Raw genomic sequence first — 19,410 nt, 5'->3', positions numbered from 1 at the left:
TTGAGCGGCCTGTGGACGGACAGCACATTAGCTTAGCATATTAGCAACTTGCGTGGAGGAGTTGGCCTGACTTGGTAAGGCTCCCGCTGAGGAGCAGAGGGCCTTGCCTTTTGGAAAAGGAAACAGCAGAAGTGATAAATGTCAGGTGAGCTGCGACGTGCGATCAGTCAGAAAGTCAAGCAGATAACCTTGACATTTAGGCCGCCGGTGCTGGAGCCCCGCAGAGGCTGCAGGGTGACACCAGAGGGCCCGGTGTCTTCTGAGCCGGACTACATTAAGAGCTAACCTATTAGCCGTGTTGTTGCTGGCTTGTCTCTGGGCCACACTCTCCTGACTATTAAAGGCTGTTGAAACGTGGCTGCTGAGTAAATACACTGAAGCGCGCGCACACACACACAGTGCGCAGAAACACACAAACAGATGCACATCTCGTTCCTTCTCCTTTTCTCCGAGTGGCCGCAGGGATCCGGTTACACCTGCCTGCACATCTTCTAGCAATTAGGAGCAATCTGCTTGAAACCATTTCACGTTCAAGGTCTCCGCCAGCTGTGGCAAGAGGAGCCGGACGTTTATAGAACCACAGAGGTCTCCCTGTTGATGGGCCTGAACAAACAACACTGTCCCGTTTTGCACCGTCTGACTCCCGACGGAGACACCCTGAATGATTCCCCCCTGAACTTTTTCCACTCAACATTTACTCTGTTTTCTGTGGACCTTCTGTAGCATTCCTTTCTATTCAGAAAATGTGATGTGATTGGTGTGTGTCCATCACACTTGGAGGATCCTTTATACACACTTGGATTTAGGCCTGTTGGTACCCTTTCTGATTGGAGCTGTGGGTCAGTAAGGTTGGATGGAATTAGGACACAAAGGAGACGGGTACAGTAGCTGTAATGTGTCATTTTTTTGTCATAGTGTGAAAGAGGTGCAGTGAGTGAGGGATTCAGCAGAGAGCAGACTTGACTGTGTGGCAGTGCTCTGAGCTGGGATTTGTAAGACACCCAGAGCTGGCTTTAGCAGCAGGAAACCCCAAAGCCTGTAAATAATCCACATGTGCAGACTGCACATAAAGACATCCAGTACTTAGCAGTTCCCTTATCACAGCGTGATAGCCCAGGGACATAAGAGACGCTCCTGCCTCTATTCGCTAATATGGTGTGAAAGTAGTTGCAGATAAAACGCCTGTTGTTTATTGAGGAAGTTGCGTTAACACGGGGGAAGAGGGTGTGAACTTTGAACACATTTGGAATGGGGGGAACATAAAAGAGGACTGCAAATGACAAGGATACCGAATTGCACCGGCTTTGTCGCTGATAAAAAAAACCTTTGTCATGTGCTGGAGGGTGTTTTCTAATCAAAAGCACCTGGAGGGTTCACTCTGTCCATGGTGTGTGTGTGTGTGTGTGTGTGTGTGTGTGTGAGATTGTTTGTGTGTATTTGTGCGCATATATACCCACTAACAGCGAATGTATGTACGCTTTGGGGGTTTAGGCGTCTGTCTCTGCAGTTTTGTTTCTATTACCAGTAGAAGGGCTAGACAGTATATCACTATTACCTTTACTGTCATATGAGACTATATATCATCTTATAATTTTGATTGTTTTATCTTGATGTGATGTAAATATTGTCTTTTCCTGGTTTTAAAGGCTGCGTTACAGTACAATCATGTCATTCTCTGAATTTACCACTGTTCTTCTTGGTCTAGTAGTCATTATATCCACATTATTTATCAAACATCTATGTGTAGTAACATTTTGTGAAAGCACCAGTTGTCATCCCCACAATATTGTCCCATTGTCGATTAATTATTTGGTCAAAAATATCATCATAATTGATTTTTTTCATGCCTGAAATGATCGCAATTGTATTTCAGTGCCATATCACCCAGCCCTACCTGGTAACAAGCTTGTCTGCTGCACAACTCAGTAACCAGGACACCTTTATCCAAAAAGGCCGAATTGCTCTTCGTCATGATGCGATTTTGATTATATCGTGATTTGCTGTGCATCCCAGGGAACGCTGTAAGCAGTTCAAAGAAGTAATAGAAGTAGTGCAAAGAAATAAAGAACAAATACTGGATGAATATAAAGAAATAATATATTTTTTTGTGTATTGGTCAGCCTTAAAGATAATATATACAGTATAAAAGTCTGATCCTGTCCAGCTCATTTTTCTTATGTATAGTACAGTTCTCAGGGCGACCCACTGTAGTTATTATGATGATAGCTCAGAGACAACATGCTGTTTCCCTCATCTCTCTGTGCTTCAGACGCCTTCTGCCTGTCATCAGCTTCCAGTTTATCACATTCGCCTGGAGCAGCTCATACACTTGCATGTCTATCAAGCATCCAGTACCTTTGAATGGAAGATCAAAAGAAGATAAATTCCAGAGGAGAAGGAGCAGCAGGAGGAGGAGGAGGAGCAGCAGGAGGAGGAGGAGGAGGAGGAGGGGGCGAGCTCTGAAATGGAGGAGTGGTTGCTGTGTAAACATGGCAGTGACAGGTCACAATAGGTTATTTTAGCCCAGCATTAGGCCTCTCAAAGGCATGCCAGCTCCAGTGGCCTTTTTAAAATACAAACATGACAGCAGCATTCCTGAACAGTGGAGTGGAGCTCACAGCACAGGTTCTCAGCCCACTCGTCCTCTTTCTCTCATTGTTTTCAATGGCGGCAACAGTGTTTACCCATCTCGCATCTTTGGCTGTCAAATGTCACACAGTACAGTTGTTAAGGCAGGCATGCGCTGTCAGGCAGCAGCGAGACTTCGGTTAATTCTCCTGTGTCAAGATGATCGTTGACTGCGTTTTTTAAGTGCGCGATCGCTTAATTATTGCCCTCACTTTAATGCGATGAAGCTGTTGACGTGAACATTAGGAGGCTGTGTTCATTGTCCCCTATCGACGCGATGCCGCAGAAGGCCGCCATTGTCTGAAATGTCATGTGGCTCGCTTCGCTTTAAGCTTAACACATTACCTCAGTTCAGTCATAATAATCCCACGTCTCGTAACTTTGCTGTAACCAAACGATGTACACATAGACAGCGTGAGTGCAGACACGCATGTCTGGACGCCGTGTCTGTCAGTCTGACACGTTATCTGAGTGTGATTGCATGACTGATGCTCACTTTGAGTCACTCGTGTTTATATCGTAACATGAGCAACAAAATTATGAGAATAACGCACTCGTAAACAGCCCACTGTTGGAACAGCGCACATTACTTCAGTGCAACAATTTTCTTTATCTACATGCGGTGACTGATCATCGGGCAGGTTTACAGTCTGCTGCTTTTATATAAAGATGACAGTGAAAGAAGACTTCCCAGAACTGTATCTCTTCATCCATTACTGTTGACTCAACTCTCTTTGTTCCAACACCCTCAGTTGTAAACCCAGACACACACAACGCACACACATTTCACTGCATGTGTCATCAGTAAGAGCGGAAAAGAAAACAGCTAACTTTGTTTACTCTTCAGTGTGCCCGTAATACCACGCCTTGGGCGTCGTGAATTACAGCTTTTATCTGTCTTTTGAATTTCCTTTTGAATATCAGCGTTTCTCTGTCTTAGTCATGTGAACTTTGTGATCACTCAACCTGTCGTCGTTGGATCGTTTGTAGCTTACCAAGGGCTGCTAATGCAAAATATTCACGCTACTTTCTCAGCCAGTTTATATTGTTTGAAACCTTGTGACTTCAACAACTTTGGTACTCTGATTTGATGCTGCGATACCTTTTTTTTTTCCTTTTTTTAGACTTTTCTGTATACTTTTCTTCCTCAGATTTTTTTGTTATAGCTTTTATGGCAACACTTTAAGATAACCGTCATTAATACATGTTAAAATGTATAGTTAGTTAAACTTTAGTTAATAGTTATTTCACTATTAACAAACAATAAAATGCTTCATAAACCATTTGTTAGACAATTGTGCAGGCTTGTAAATATCAGTTGCAACTTTATAATGACCATCCAAATAATGTTTGTAGATGAACTACAGTGTTTATTAACCATTTACAAAGTATTATAAACATTAGTTGCGACTTTAAAATAGATACTGAAATGCTTTATAATCAATTTACTAAGCATTTTTTATTAAGGTGCAACTGATGTTAATAAACTTTTGCAACTGCGTCATAAATGATTTATTAAACATTTTGTTGTTTGTTAACAGTGAAATACATATTAACTAAAGGTTAATTTATTTCAGTTATTTTACCATGTATTAGCGATGTTATTGTGAAGTGTTACTTTCTTTAGTTTTTTAAGCTGTGAGTGGAAACTATAGAGGACTAAAGCTGCCCACATCAAAAATTAATTAAGTACAGAAAAAATGCTCAATATATAAGTTACTACATCATCAAATGCACCTAAAATGATATTAAAAATGTATTTAGGCATTACTTAATTTAGAAAATGATATTTAAATTGTTATTTGCATTTAAATTTGCATCTTTATTTATTTATCTTTGTTTTAGTTTGCCTTGTTATGTACTTTTTGATTTAATTTACAGTTTTGTTTATTCATTTGAACTTATTACTTTAAAGCATTTCCCGACCTATTTATTTCCACAAACTTTTTTTATTTCTGTATTTTATTTAGTTCTACTTTATTTAATTTTTTTTGCAGTTTAGGTCCATGATAGAAATCAAGGGGATGTTTTCCCCCAATATTATAAGTTAAAAAAAATACTTAATGATCTTTTATTTTAATTATTTGAAATAAAATTTAATTTTATGTATTTTTTGAATGTAACTGACTTTCTCAGACTTTCAGTTTTTACCATTTTAAAACAAACTGATTTTAACAATAAAAAGACTTTGTGCTGAAAATATATCTCCGAGCTCTTATGACCGCAAGACACAGTCTCACGATACCTGCTATTAGTATCTCTCAGATCCCCTCCCCAGGTTCCGTCAGTTCACACCATGTTGTTGTTTCTGATTTTTCCACCAGATTGTAAGTCGCTTTGGAGAAAGAGCTAAATACCCAAAATGTAAATATTGCCTTTGTGTGGGAGTGAATCTTGCACACGTAGTTCTTAGTTTCAATTTATACACTTTCTTTATGAGTGTGCTTGCACACGGGTGGTTCCCCTTCCCCACAAATTTCGAGGCGGAGGACAATTAGGCATGCATTGCTCATTTGCCTTTACACAAGAGCTCAGAGAAAGACAGAGACGGACAGAGAGGGGGAGAATTTATGTACTTTAAAGTTAAGCCTGGTGAAATGCCAGGAGTGTGGCCTCTTTGTAGCCTGTGGTCATATTTATGCCTCATGATGTCATCCGACAGCCGGGTGTTTGGGAGGGTCAACGCACACGCCCACGCACAGACCATCATACAGCTGTTCGCTCCTCTCCCCGCTCCGTCTTAAAGTATTGTCAGACTTTACTGGCACTAAGACCAGTTCTCAGACTTATCTCGATCTCTTCATCCGTCCACAGAGCTTTCTATTTGCCCTTTCCCTGTAGACATCTTACTTTCACACAGTCTTTCACAGGTTTCACTCACTTGTTCACACGTCGCTCGAACTTTTTTTTTCTCTCTCACTATCTGCTCATTAAACATTCCGCCGTTTACTTTTGCAATTTCTGAACTTTCTCCGATGATTGAGTGGACAACTTGCAGACCGTCCATCTGTGAGATGAGCTTGGATGTGCCCCCGACTGTTTGTTTAATTGTGGGAGCAATCGTCTGAGGGACATGGAAAGAATGAGGCCAGTTATTTACCCAGATGGTTTACTGGTGGAGGTGTGAGGCTGGCCAGCTCACTGTGGGAACACAACGCTTGCTTTTCTTGGTATCGCTGACCGTTTTCAAGACCACTGTGTTTTTTTCCCCCCCAGCTCTCTCCGGCTTTGTTTGCTCTGGATGGCATGTTTGATTATTTATCGTAAGGGAAAAGGGAGTAGCTGGAGCAATAAACATGTGACTGCACTGTATTTTGTTTTCCACTGAGAAGGCCGTGTCCTTTAACAGATATTTGAGGCAGTCATGGAGCCTTTTATTTGGGGAGTTTGACTGAGCTAAAGGAGGATCAAAAGCTCTGATTAGTGTCTCTGTGACACGCATTTGTGTTTGCTGTAAGTGGAACTTATCAACAGATAAATATTTCTCCTGGATGGCTGCGCTTGGCTTTTTTGTCCTCTTTCTGTCCGTGAATTTGTTTTGACATCTGATCATTGTTCCCTGTGTGTTTGCGGAGGAATTGTTTATGCCAGCCCTTTAGATTTATGGCCCTGAATGGGAGAGTATTAAAAGATGGTCTGCAGTGTTTGTTTGTTATCTACCAGGCCAAGAGGGTATTGTTGTAAGGGGATACATCTGCTCTGATAATAGGCATCAAAGTGTTCTCGAGGGGCTTTTAGCATTTCTTCTTCTAGCCTTTCTATTGGACATTTGTTTAACTCTTCATTCGTATTTATCTCTATCAGGCTCTCCAAGTGGCTCGGCAGATCCTCCTCCAGCAGCAGCAGCAGCAGCACCACCACCAACAGCAGCAGCAGCAGCAGCAGCAGCAGCAGCAGCAGCAGCCCCATTCACAATCTCAACAAAACACTGGCCGCAAATCCCCCAAAGCCAACGACAAGCAGCAAAACCTCCAGGTACAGTCTCGCACGCTCGCTTATTTATTAACCCAGCGCCGATCAGATGACTCGGGTATTTGACTTTGTGGTTGATCTCGATGCAAAAACAAAAAATGAAGCAAACTTATGCAACTCTCTCTAGAACACAGTGTGCGAGAAAACAGTGCTGGGCTAAGTTCACAAACAGGAAATTAATATTGGCTGTGCAACATTTGCAGTTATGTATGCTCACGCATTTTGTGAGATTTAGCAGCGCGCACAGGCACACGCGCGCACACACAATCCACCATGTGTCTTATGAGCCTGTACATGAAAATCAGCACTGTTGTGAAATATGTAGCCCAGAATGTTAGGGGAGCTTGTGTGAAGCCAGTGTTATTCACATGAGCTCATCCAGAATCACTCCAGTGCAGCAACACACACCAGCATGTGTAGCTGATCCTCTGACCTCTGCATTGGAAAAGGCCTTCTCTGTTGACCGCACTTACGGTTCAGGAGTCGCACGGCTTTTGGGTGAAAGCGGGAGAAAAGTGTAGATGAGGGAGAAGAAAGGGGGGGGGAAATGAAAGCGCTCCATTCCTCCCACGGAGAAATGAATCGGGTCAGGCGGAGGAAACTCTTTCCCTGTTTGCCTTTCATCACACAGCAGACATGAAAGAGGAGGCAGGTCCCTACCACCAGCAGCAGGAGGTGCTATAGAGCAAGCCCATAGGTGGGGTGGGTGATCCAGGTGGAGGGCTCAGAAGTGGAGGGACATGCGAGGAGTGGGGAAGTGTGAGGACAATTATTTGAACTGTCTTCATGATGCAAAGGAAAAGAAAAACCCGTTTTTGTTTTTCATCTTGTTCTGCTTTCAATATGAACAGCGTGTCTGATGCAATATTTACGTTCATTTCGGATCAGCTGCCTCAGAGATGTATATCTGTGTTTGAACAAGGAGCGCTTGTTTGTGCCGGTGTGAAATCGCAAACGACTTCAGGGCATATTTGGTAATTAATACGGAGGCCCTGTTCTCTATGTGTGTATATATATAATATTTAATACCCTTACTATCCCATTGGGGGCCCTTTTTAATGAGCTATTGTAGCAGCTAGGTCTAATGTCAGGTTGCGAAAAAGCCTCTTTGTTGTGCAGATGTCTTCGGAATAGCTCCAGAGGATGAAATATGACTGTGATGACCTTTCAGTTGTGTGCATATTTGTCAGGATTCAAATAAGTTGAAAGGATCAAACTAAACAGTTTCCCCAGCCTGGCAGGGAATTGTGCTGCAGAGGTCAACAGAGGGGACCACAACGGCAGATTCCAGCGTACAGCCAGTTGTTGGTACATAGTGAAGTACTAGACCATCTCCTGCAGACAAAGACAAAATTAAAATTCTAATTTATTAATGTATACAGAGAGCTTGGCCAAGCTGTCACTCAGCTATTGAAAAGAGAGTCGGGCCCTTTTCCCCCCCCGCTCCCTCCCCCCCTCCCCTCCCCTCTCCTCTCCTCTCCTGCCCGGTTCTTGTGAAGAGAGCACAGGCTGGCTGTAGTATCTAACCAACACTGTAAATTGCCTGCTCTCTAATGTCGTATGTTACATTTTTCCCGGGTTGAAGCTGCCATTATGGAGAAGCCACAGGTCCAGACAAGTGTTTGTTTATCTCAGAATGACATATTCTGCTAATTAAACACACCCCAACCACAAACACACACACACACACACACACACACACACACACAGTTTAAAGCCAAGAGTTCATACATAAACATCAGTATGCCGTTCTGTGAGAGGATGTATTACATTTGTTTTTGTTGAGGTTTTTTTTTTTTTTTTTTTTTTTTTTCTTCTCATGGTTTTCTGTTGGCGAGATATCTCTTGTTTTGTTTTTTTTCCCCCCCCCCTCTGTCTCACAACACACATTTTGTGAAACACCAGAGGGTGACGGTCTGAGTCTCATCTCCCGTCCTCTTTTAAGAACAAACCTGTGCTTAGAGGAGCCCCCTTCACACAGAGCATTCCCTATCTCCATCACACAGCCTGGATAATGATTCTCTGTTGAGCCGGACTGGGTCATCAAAAGACATGATCCAACAATTATGAGGCTGTGTAGTAAGCTGACACCCCATAAAAGCACCTGATCTGCGGACGAGGCTCCATTCATCTCAGCGGTCTTCCCATTAGGCACGAGGAGATGTGCAGAGAGACTTTTACTCATTTGGAGATGTGACTCACTTTCCAATTCCTTCTTATTCAAGTCAAAAATAATGAAGCACGGTATATACAGAAGATCTGAAAAAAAAAAGGTGACCTGCATAGAGTAGTGGAAGGGGGAAAAAAATATGAGTCAAACAAGCCTCAGAATCCTTGATCAGCATTAAATGGCTCTTTGGTTTTATCTCTCCAACAGGGGTGCTCCCCACATCCCCCTCACCCCCCACTCCGCCCACCCCTGCCTCTGGATGAAGATGCCTCCGCTGTATACTCAGCAGCCTAGAGGTGCTTTAATCAGACTGGATACACAAACAGCTGCTATGCAGGCTGGAAAGCAGCTAAACATACTTGACTGGTCAAAAAGCCAGTAAATTACATTGACAGAATGACACGTGTGATTAAAAGAATCCACGCCGCTTTTACCTTTCTGCGCTTCACACCTACAGTGGCGCGACGACGAGAGCCGGCAACTCCCACCCCGCTAATTACCATTATCAGTGAAATGGTAGGGTTTGACTCATTAGTTCCATGTGCATTTAATTAGAGGCAAGCTGAAATTGGATTTAACTTATTACTTTTTCATGGATCACTTTCTTGTCATCACTTCAAATTGGATTGCAGCCCCAGGTAACTAATTATGCCAGCCGCAGGATCAGGAGTGGAGAAATAGGTAATTAGGAACAACACTGTCGGACCCTCGCTGATAGTCCACCAGCACCGAGGTGGGAGGAGGGGGAAATTGAAGCTCGTTTGTGGCGTTGCTCGCGAGCCCGGCTGGTTAACTAGACCTCATTGCAAGAGATCCTAGGTAGGCATCCACCTCCTACAGGGGATTATGTGGCATTCAGCTGGGCTGAAGATGTTGTGTCAACATGGAGTCTTTGCTATCAGTGTAATGCCCAGATTATGCTTGTTTCCCGTCCAGGATTGTGCCTGAGATTGGCCCTCATTATTCATGTCACTGGTACAGTGTGAGGAATGGCCGGCAGCCAGCTGAAGCTCCCTGTGTGGACGCTGCATGAATGACATTGACTGGTTTCTGTCTGTAGTACGACGGCGCCGATTCTAATGAGAAGACATGAATGGCCAGTTTGAGGAGAGGCAGGTGGATAATGTGGGAAAGTACAGATATTCTTCACGCATGTGCAGTTCTCACTTGTGATTCAGAGCAACAGTAGTCTGCTTATAGAGAAGGGTAAAGGAAAATGATAACACCACTTTACTCACTATTGAGAGCTTTCATCTTTAAGTGAGCTTCTTTACAAAAGATTGGAAGCTAAAAGAATATCTCGATCCTTTGAGTTTCATTGTTTTTTCATGTTTATTGTAATTATGTGATGGCCTTTTTGTTTTGAAATGAGAAGCACCACTCAGTATTCTCTGATAAATGTTGCATTGAACATTTCCATGATGTCAAAGGTGCATCACTTGTTATTCTTCAGAAACAGAGCGACTGCTGATAATGTTTTAAAACCGTGCCAGCAGACTATTTTCTTATCTATACTATTACCAGTTGAAACCACAATCCACGCTTCTTACTTCTCCTTTTTCTTTTCTCGTCTCTTCTCTGCCTCTTCTTGTGTTTTTACACCATAGTGTACAGCCTCGCAGAGGGCATCTCCAGGTCAAAAGATAATGTCTTTTCAGTTTACAGGATGAAAGCCTTTTAAGTTGTAGAGCGCCCCTCCGACGCCCCTCCTCCCCACGTTTGCTCTTCACATCCTTCATTTGTGGTCTGTTGGGGGGAAGCGTGATGTGACACAAACCAGGGGCCAAGCCTCTGTCTGACAGTATGGGGAGAAGCCGCCGGCTCTCTTTCTCTCTCTCCCTCTCCTACTGTTTTTGCAGTAGGCCCATGGCATTGTCCTGACACATGTATACCACAGCGCTCCAATCTGTAAGTCATTAGAGCACTAGGCCGAAGCCTGTCAGCTGGAGCTCAGCCAGCGCTGCAGGGCGATCTCAGGCAGCAATTCGAGGTGTTCCCGCAGACCGGTTGGCCCAAAGTGGTACGGCAGTGTGGTGGCCCACCGGCGAGGTGACGGTTAGCAGAAGTCTGGATTTATGTTCTGGGTTAGTTGTCCTGAGATCAAGATTAACTTTACACAAGGGAGACTTGGCCAAGACAACTGGAGTGTTTTCATGTTCAGCCTAAATTCATTGGAAGAATTTTAGATGAGAAAAGAATACTGACAGGAGGAAAAACTGTGTAAGAGAAGAAGTGCTGAACACGGAGAGACAGAAGGAGTGCTGGCACCCTCTCAAAACTTGTTGCCAAGCTTGCCACGATTAGCCGGTCTATTGGAGTTTAAACCTCTGATGGTTGATCAAGTCAATTATTTTGTGGTTGTAACCACAATTAACGCAAGTGTTCATAGCTTGTACCTTTTTTCAAATTGTTACGGCTAAAGTGTATCAATACTTTAACTTTCACATTAGGAGTTAGATTAGAAGAGTGATACAACTCTTCTGTCTGTGTAGTAAATTTGTAGCAGCTTAGCTTAGCTTAACGTCAAGACTGATACATGGGGTGAAAAAAACTAGCTTGGAGTCTTGTCGTTAACAGGAAGTTGCAAGACAAACAAAAGAGACTCCAGGAAGTTAAACACACTGGGCTTTTGGTACCCTTAAACAGAGTCTGGTTAGCTTTTCACCCCTGTTGCTAGCCTTAAACCGCCTTTTCATAGAGATCTCACAATAGTGCTGTAAAAAGGACTGACATTACACTAGCTTTGCTTTTTTCCTTCTAAACCAAACAACGGCAGCATAATTCCGCACCAGTGTGTGATTTTGGATATCATGCCGCCTTTCCGGTAGCAAAAGAGGCGTAACATGTAACACAACAGGGCATGTAACGGTGTGGGTCCGGTCTTTCAATCACACACTTTTCAAACAGACTTTGATTCGGCTCTGCGACTCCCTCCACAAGGACTTTGACCAGGCTATGTAAAACGGGCCTTTGAGGTAAGCTATGCTAGCCGTCTGCTTTCTCTAGTGTCAAATTTAGCATACGCAATTATACATATGTAGGGCCCTATGAAATCCATTTTATTTTTTCACAATTTCCGTTTTATTTTTTCCCAAATTCCGTTTTTTCCTTTTTAATTTTTGGCAATTCCGTTTTTTCCATTTAAATTTTGGAAATCCAATTTTTTTTTTTTACCTTTTACTCTTATTTTACTACAAAACAGTGTTTCTCTGATGTAAATGACAAGATGTACACAAATTAAATAGAAATTACCTTAAATGTATTGAGGTGACAAACACATTATTTCATCATGTCTTCATACAGTAGTGTATTTTCATTTGGGTTTCATTGAATAAAAACATGGTCAGCTCTCAGGCAGATCCAGTAAATGTTTGCAAACCAAAATTGTTCTGAAAATTTAAGTTGTAAATATTAAAAAAAATTGCAAAGATGACCAACAAAATGAGAAATTATAATCGTGACGTTATGTCAATAACATACTAACCAGCTAGCAGTGAAAACACCAACCCTCCCCCTGTCCTCTGAGCTCCCAGCCCAGGCAGAGTCAGCTAACGGGGCTAGCTAGCTAACAGCAGCTACTGTTAGCAGCAGTTAACAGTCACTCTGGTCTGGTGATATGCCGATAATATGAATCGGACAGGTGGCTAACTCTCTCGCATTACAACTTTAATTATTATTTCTCAGGTCTGGTTCTTTGCAAAACAACAGTTCACCTGACACATACAAGCCGTGCGGGAACTGCTCAGCTCTGTACTGAGGGGTTAATGTCGAGTCTCTCAGTTTTTTCGCCGACATATTTGCCTCCGACCGTGCAGTTTTCATCAGGCATACGTTCCTCTTCCTCACGAAAACAACATTTCAGTGAAATTATGTCAAATTCCGCGATATTCCGCGTTTAACAATAGATTCCGTTTTAATCGGCCAATTCCGCAATTCCGTCGGCGATTCCGTGATCGCGGAAATCATAGGGCCCTACATATGTACAAACAGCACACCATAAAACTATTCCTCTAAGAGATGTGGTGTTTTTTTGTTTAATGTTTTTTGAATATACTATGGTGAAATTATAATTTTTGGCGTTGTTTTGCTATCATTGCTTCTTTACCTTGAGCATATGTTGACATGACTATTTTGGGGAAATGTCATTCAGAATAGCTGCCCTATCAGTCTGCGACAGTAAAATCCTGTAATTCATCAGGTCTGTGCGTGATCCTCGGAAGGAGTTCATCACTTTGTGTTTGTAAAAAGTCTCAAGGTGATGCTGTAATGAACCCTCAGTTTGACACGCGCATCGCTTTGAGGTGATACGATCTGTCAGGAATGATCAACGCAACGTAGGGGCCGGTGCTCGCGTGGAACCCCAGGAATCAGTCCGTCTCTTTCGCTGCTTGTTTTCCTTGTCATATTGTAAAAATGTATTATGTGTATATGTATAGATTAGAACCAGGTTTGGGATAATCCTGTCAGAATGAAGTCATCTGTCCCAATTCCACAGCCGAGCAGAGACTGGGGGGGCTGCTGCGTTAGAAGCTCTCTCCCAGCCAAGACGATGACTGTCGAATTGACTCCAGTCACAGCGCTGGGAGCCACTTACCATTTTCAGGACCCTCTTTTCATTTCAGGCCTGATGTTTCCCTTCAAGCAGTGAACCCTCTCAACCCTCCACCCCACTCAGTCATCCACCCAGCTAAAACACACACACACACAGACACAGACACACATGCCCCCCCCCCTAAATTTTGTTGTATCTTTGTGTCATCCTCTGGCACTATGTCTTGATGTCAAGCGTGTGTTGTTTGGAGTGATTCACACGCCCTTTGCTGAGGGGTGGAAGGATGGATGGATGCACAGTCCACCATAGCATTAATAAACACTAACAGCTATGCAAGGTGCAGTCAAGTCAGCATCAGCTCTCGATGCAGTTTGGGCGTCGTCGCACAGTTTTGACAGCTCGGCAATTCTCTGATTCCATTTTCACTTTTTCTTAGGGCTAGGAAAGAGAAATACTGTCTCGCTCAGACAGCACGAGAGAGATCCAGAGGCAGAAGGGCCTCCAGCCACATTAGGACATGATTTGGAGTTGTCTTTTATGTCTGTGTTGGACACATAGCCTAGTCTTCCATATAGCTACAGCCAATCTGCAGAAAGCTTCAATCCAAAGTGACACTAGTTTGCTGTTGCATTTCAATTTTTGCCTTATTAGTTCAAAGAAATTAATATGAAGAGTGCTCATTTCTATCTGTTGTGTGTAAATTGGTTTTTAGACTACCATTTTTAAGTCCAGATTTTGGCATTACAGTTGTTGTCTTCTTGGTTTTTCAAGCCACAAGTGACTGTACTGGACAAGAAGGTGAAGCTGCAGATATCCTGGTTGGAACTGATTCCGGGCATTCTGTGCTAGCAATTAATCAGTCGAGACTTAACGTCTATTTTACTCTAAATGGGTTGATAATTTACAAAATGAAAATGATGATGCGTTGAAGGGGACTTGAAACTAATGATTGAGACGAAACAGTCATTAGTAAACTTCTTATTGAGGTAATAAATCAAGTGAGAGTTAGGGTTACTTTCGCATAAGATGCATCAGACTGCATTTTGCAACCAGTGGAGAAGGCCGCTGCTGGTCATTAAAATACTGCAGGTTTAGGGCTCTTCATTTTAGGTTCACTTTTTAGAGCTCTGTCCATATTTTATAATCAATGATCTGTTACCTCCAGGAATGTTCCTGAGGACGTTTATTGGTGAGTGTTAGAAACACGACGGACTTGCAGATAGTGTTTAACACCACAGAAAAGGTTAGCTGAACACTTAATCACAGCGGTGCTGTAGGTTTACTGTGTGTCCTACTTTTAGAATCTTCCTTAAAAAGTCAAGACATGAGCCACCCACAGACAAACTTGCATGTACTTTGCTAGAATGTGAAGATTTTCATGTAAATCTCCTGTATTTGTATATATGCATTTCAAACCTTGTAAATCGCAATATGATATGATTAAAAGAAGATTCAGAGTTTTCGTGGCTTCAGATTCAGTGGTCGGGTTATTTTTTACCTCCACGGCCCGCACAGAAACAAAGTGTTATTGCTTATCAAAAATACAATTTCTGTGCATTAATATAGTTTCTGATCTCAAATCAGAGATGAATCAATCACCAAACAAGATGAGGCAGAAAAATTCCCCCACCTCCTCATTATGTTGCTCAAACTCAAAAGTGCTCTTGTTTTGACTAAGTGAAAAACCACACTAGACGTTATACACTGGCTGGCATATCTCCTCAGGAAATTTTGCAAATACGGAGTTTACATGTGCTGACTAAACAATGTGTCCCTGAATACTGAAATTAAAAGTAAATAACCAAACCCATATAAAATAGACCAGGAGGAACACGGTGACTCAGCCGTGACTTACTGTAACTGCATTGCGCTTCAGGTGATAACCTCATTCACTCCAAATATGACAAATATGACCAAGTATCAGAGGGAGTATCGGTGGGTTGCAGATGTTGAGTTCACTGTTGTGACATTACTGTGGAAATACACTTTATTTTAAAACACGGCACCATCAATCAATAAAAACCCACAGTATAAAAACAACGAGGTGCTTTCACATGAGTAAGGAACAAGGGAATGGAAAAATAAAGAAAACATGAAATAAATGCAGTTTGCAAACAATAGATTCAGAGTTGACTTTATTGTCACTTTTGCCATATATACAGAATGAGTAGAAAATTGAGTTGCCGCTTTGAAACAAGGCAAAAAAACAGAGCTACTGAAGAGGAAGAACATAATTTGCATATTTAAAAAGTTAAGGGTTTGACGGGCACAATGTCGAGACAATGAGGAAGGAAAGAAACTGCAACAATAACATTTAGCGTGCATGCGTTCAAAAGCCTGCGTTTTAAGATTTGATGTAATTAAAGATACCTTTGGTTTTTCGTATTGCTTGACTTCGTAACAGAAATACATGGGAAACGTTCCACCGCTTCAAAAATGTTTTTTTTTTTTTTTTCTGCTGTTGTTTAACTGCTACAGAAATGACACTGTGCAGGCTTCTTTGTGGTCTCGGTGCGAGTGAGTGGGTCTCCGAAGTCAGACTTTCTGAATTGCTATAAGTCTGAGTTTTTACCGTGGCTTGGGAAAAAAGGCAGATTATGCAGTGTGTGATTAATGTCTGCGATGAAATGTGCCTCTTTCGACTTTGAGGGGACAGTGTTGAAATAATAGAATGAAATGATGGAAAAGATCACACATTGCGGTGGTGTTGTTGATCTGAAAGGTGTATTTGTTGCCGTGGTGATATTATATAGAGCAGCTGTTATTTATATAGGTCCCACACCTGCCCTGCTGACTCCCACCATCAGTAAACAATGATTTACCTCACACCCACACAGGGAAACAGACTGTGTTTGTTTTCTCATGACAATGGTCCAGGTCACCGGAGTCTTTCAAGAAAAAGGGACGACTGTAGTTTTGTATTTTACCTCGCTTCTCTCCTTCTCTCTCTGTAGTAGCAGTAAGACACTGGTTGGCATGCCGGTGCAGCTTATTCACTGGCTGCATTAGTGTTTTGGGAAGGCTTTGTAATTGGAGCCGAGCCGTTATCTTTAACAAAGAGCCAGGCGGAGCAGAGCCCGGGCCAGACCAGACGTTAACTCATACTTTCACTCTAACTCAAGCAGGAAATGGGAGTATTTTATAATGTCATCCACTCTGTCATGAACACAATCGCTCAGTACTCTCTGTAAACTATCACAGGGGACGCCGGTTCAAGGCTCGAGGATATTGATGTTTCCCTGCGCACAAGAAAGGGGGAAAAAAAAAAATCTATATAGCGTGTGTATCACATCGACACATATGTGTAATTATTTTACATAGCGCAGGCACAGAGGCAATGGATTAGAAAGACAGTGTGTGAGAGGAGAAGCTTGAACTGTGCGTCTGCTAAATTTATCATGAGGCCTTTGGGAGCGTTGAAATGAGAACAGTGGCCTATTACTGCTAAGAAGGTGTTTTATTGAGAATACGCCGACATGCCACCCCAGGGAGAGTGCCGGGGGAGAAGAGTGTGGCCATAGCCTAAACCACTCTGTGCATGTGTGTGTTTGTGTATCTGTGTGTGTGTGTGTGTGTGTGTGTGTGTGTGTGTGTGTGGAGTGCAGTTGTAAGCACATGCCTGCACGTCACTGTCTTTTTGTGTGAGCCGTCTTGAGGGTGTCAGATAGAAAATAAAAGCGTCCTTTTTTCTCCCACTTAATTATTCACTCTGATATGTATTGGAATTGTCACTTTTGACACTTGAGGTGTCCCAGTCAATAATTTATATAGGTCAGGCCAGCTTAGCAGAGCTCATTGTTAGTTATTAGCAGATGAGAGCAGTGGCTTGTTATGCAGGCGCTCTGTTTATTTTACCAGTGTGTTTGCGGACTGGAATGCATCCCGTGAACATTCCTTCATCCTCGGCCAAGGGTTTATAGCTGTTGATATGAGCTGTGTTTTAGAGCTCTGTTATTCAGCCCTGTGTTTATTGTCATGATAATTAACAAAGTGAGGCGTTAATCTTGCCCCATGCCTTCTTCTAATTCTTTGTTAAGTGGGTTGTACGAGTTAGAGAACCGGGTTTTATTACTTACTAGATCTGATTAACAACTCATTCCACTTATTCACGTCTTTATTTACTCTACAGTGAAATATATGAAGCGCTAAATGCTGCTAAATGTACAAAAAAAGGAGGTTGTAATATATATATGGTGTATGTTGACAGGAGCCAGGCTCTTCATCCCCTCCTGGTGACTTCAGCAGGCTGTCCAGTAGGTGGCAGAGTCCTGTTTTCCTCCCCTGTCTCTTCCCCTTACCGAGTGCACACGGGTGTTAAAGAGTGTGATGATATTATGACAGCTAATTGCTCTCATTGGGATGGAGTTGGATGGATTGCATGGTAGCTGGTGTAATGTTAGCTATTAATGTAAGTGGTTTTTTCGGCTCGTCTCAGGCCAAATTGTAGGATAAGTGTTTAAAAACTGGGGGGGGGGGGAAAAAAAAGTTTATGCTGGTGTGGTTGATTTTATGACAAAAAAATACACACACAACTAGTTGCGTGCTCCAGTGCTGCAGGAGCACGCATTAACATAAGTGGAGGAAACAAAACAAACTGTTCTCATAAATACATTATTTTTAATGTCGAATAAAAATGCATGTGTTATTGTCTCAGCTTGGGAAATCAGCAAAGGGAGAAAAAAAAAATCTGAATAACTCCAAAGAAATGTTTGCGCATTTGTTGTTTGAACATGTGAAATGAGTTGTGTCTTTGTTCCGGCACTGTAAACAATTCCATTTAGCAGAACAATAAAGGGGCTGATAGCGGGGGCCAGCTTTCTTTCTTTCCGCTGGATAGCTGTGTTTACTTATCTGTTGTTTAATTAAAGGGCCTCTTTTCTTTAGGCTCCCATTGTTTCAATAGCACGGCCGGAGTCCCAGCAGGGGTCAAAGGGTTAACAGCCGTCAACTGTGTCTTTTTTTTCCTTTTTTTTTTTAAAGGGGCCCTCACACAAAGGCACGGTTTCACCTGCAGCCCAGCCTGAGGCTCCCTATTGTGTGGCCCCATTTGAATTGATTATGTTTAGAGGGCTGCTTGTGATTGGTGGAGAAGGGCGTGGTTGATTGGATAGTTTTGTATCTTGTCAGCCAGGGAGCAACCTTGCGCGTGCAATCTGTCTGTATCCCGAGGAAGGTTGGAGACTCCACAGCACAGCACAGCAGCGCTCGTTCTCAGCCTCCCAGCCTGTGTGCCTCTACCTCTCCCTATCGCTCCCTCTCTCTCTCTCTCTCTCTCTCTCCCACTCTCCCTCTCTCTCTCCTTCCCTCTCCGCTCTGCTCTCCGCTCTGCTTCACTCCACACCGCGTGGCCCAGCACTCTGTTTACCCTGCCAGCTAAATGGAGTTTGTCAGGTTTGTCAATATGATTGATTTCTGTGATTTTGCCAGCTTTCTTGTGTAAAAAACTTGACAATTTAATTTGACCAGGGAAAAGGAGAAACGGAGGCTTTATTGTCTGTGTATCGTTGATGTTCTGTCATTGTAATTGGTTAATTTTGTCATGCAGTTTGTATGAGGGAAGCCAGTTATGTGGGATTTACTCTGCCGTAGGGACGCTGACAGTTCACAGTCTTGTTCTGACAGGAGAGACACAGTGAGCAGGTGTCATGTGCATTAGACGTACTGTATCAGAATGTTTGTACTTTATGGATTTGTAGCTTCTGTTTCTTTGTGTTCTGTGCTGCTGATGGTTTTCAGATTTTCTCGTTTAGTTCAAGCAACAGTTTCTCACGCGCTGCCTGTTTGTCAGTTAGTGCATTGTGTACGAAACCATTTACAACAAGTTCCTGACTGACAGTACATGCTGTTTGTTTAGTTTTGTTTACCTAACTGATAGTGAGCTAACCAGTTAGGCAGGATCCGGTGCTTTACTGTATGCTGTGTGACTTATGGAAAGTTCTAGGATAAACAGGAGACAGGTTTGCCTTCTCTTTTACATTGTTGTTCCTCACAGGAAATTGTTTTATTTCTGCTTCATTGTTTAGAATATTTCCATGGTGAGGCATTAATGGTAATCTTTTTATTTTATGTTTCACATTAGGTTTTTCCT

At 42.6% G+C, this 19,410-nt stretch overlaps 1 protein-coding gene across 14 annotated transcripts in view; it reads left to right on the top strand.

Moving 5' to 3' along the window:
- foxp1b (forkhead box P1b) overlaps positions 1 to 19,410 on the top strand; it is a 167,604-nt gene that overhangs the window by 106,135 nt on the left and 42,059 nt on the right. For 13 of the 14 annotated variants that reach the window (XM_030420388.1, XM_030420379.1, XM_030420378.1 and 10 more), the window contains one exon: positions 6,433 to 6,603. In XM_030420388.1, coding sequence (XP_030276248.1) covers positions 6,433 to 6,603 — 171 coding nt within the window. Of the gene's footprint in view, positions 1 to 6,432; positions 6,604 to 18,486; positions 18,714 to 19,410 lie in introns of those variants that run through there. The other variant, XM_030420385.1, reaches the window with a different exon arrangement.

The sequence above is a fragment of the Sparus aurata genome, chromosome 6 (genome assembly GCF_900880675.1).
Source record: "Sparus aurata chromosome 6, fSpaAur1.1, whole genome shotgun sequence".
NCBI classification, from domain to species: Eukaryota; Metazoa; Chordata; class Actinopteri; order Spariformes; family Sparidae; genus Sparus; species Sparus aurata.
The sequence above is the reverse complement of the archived record's forward strand: the minus strand, read 5'-3'. Positions and strand labels throughout refer to the sequence as shown.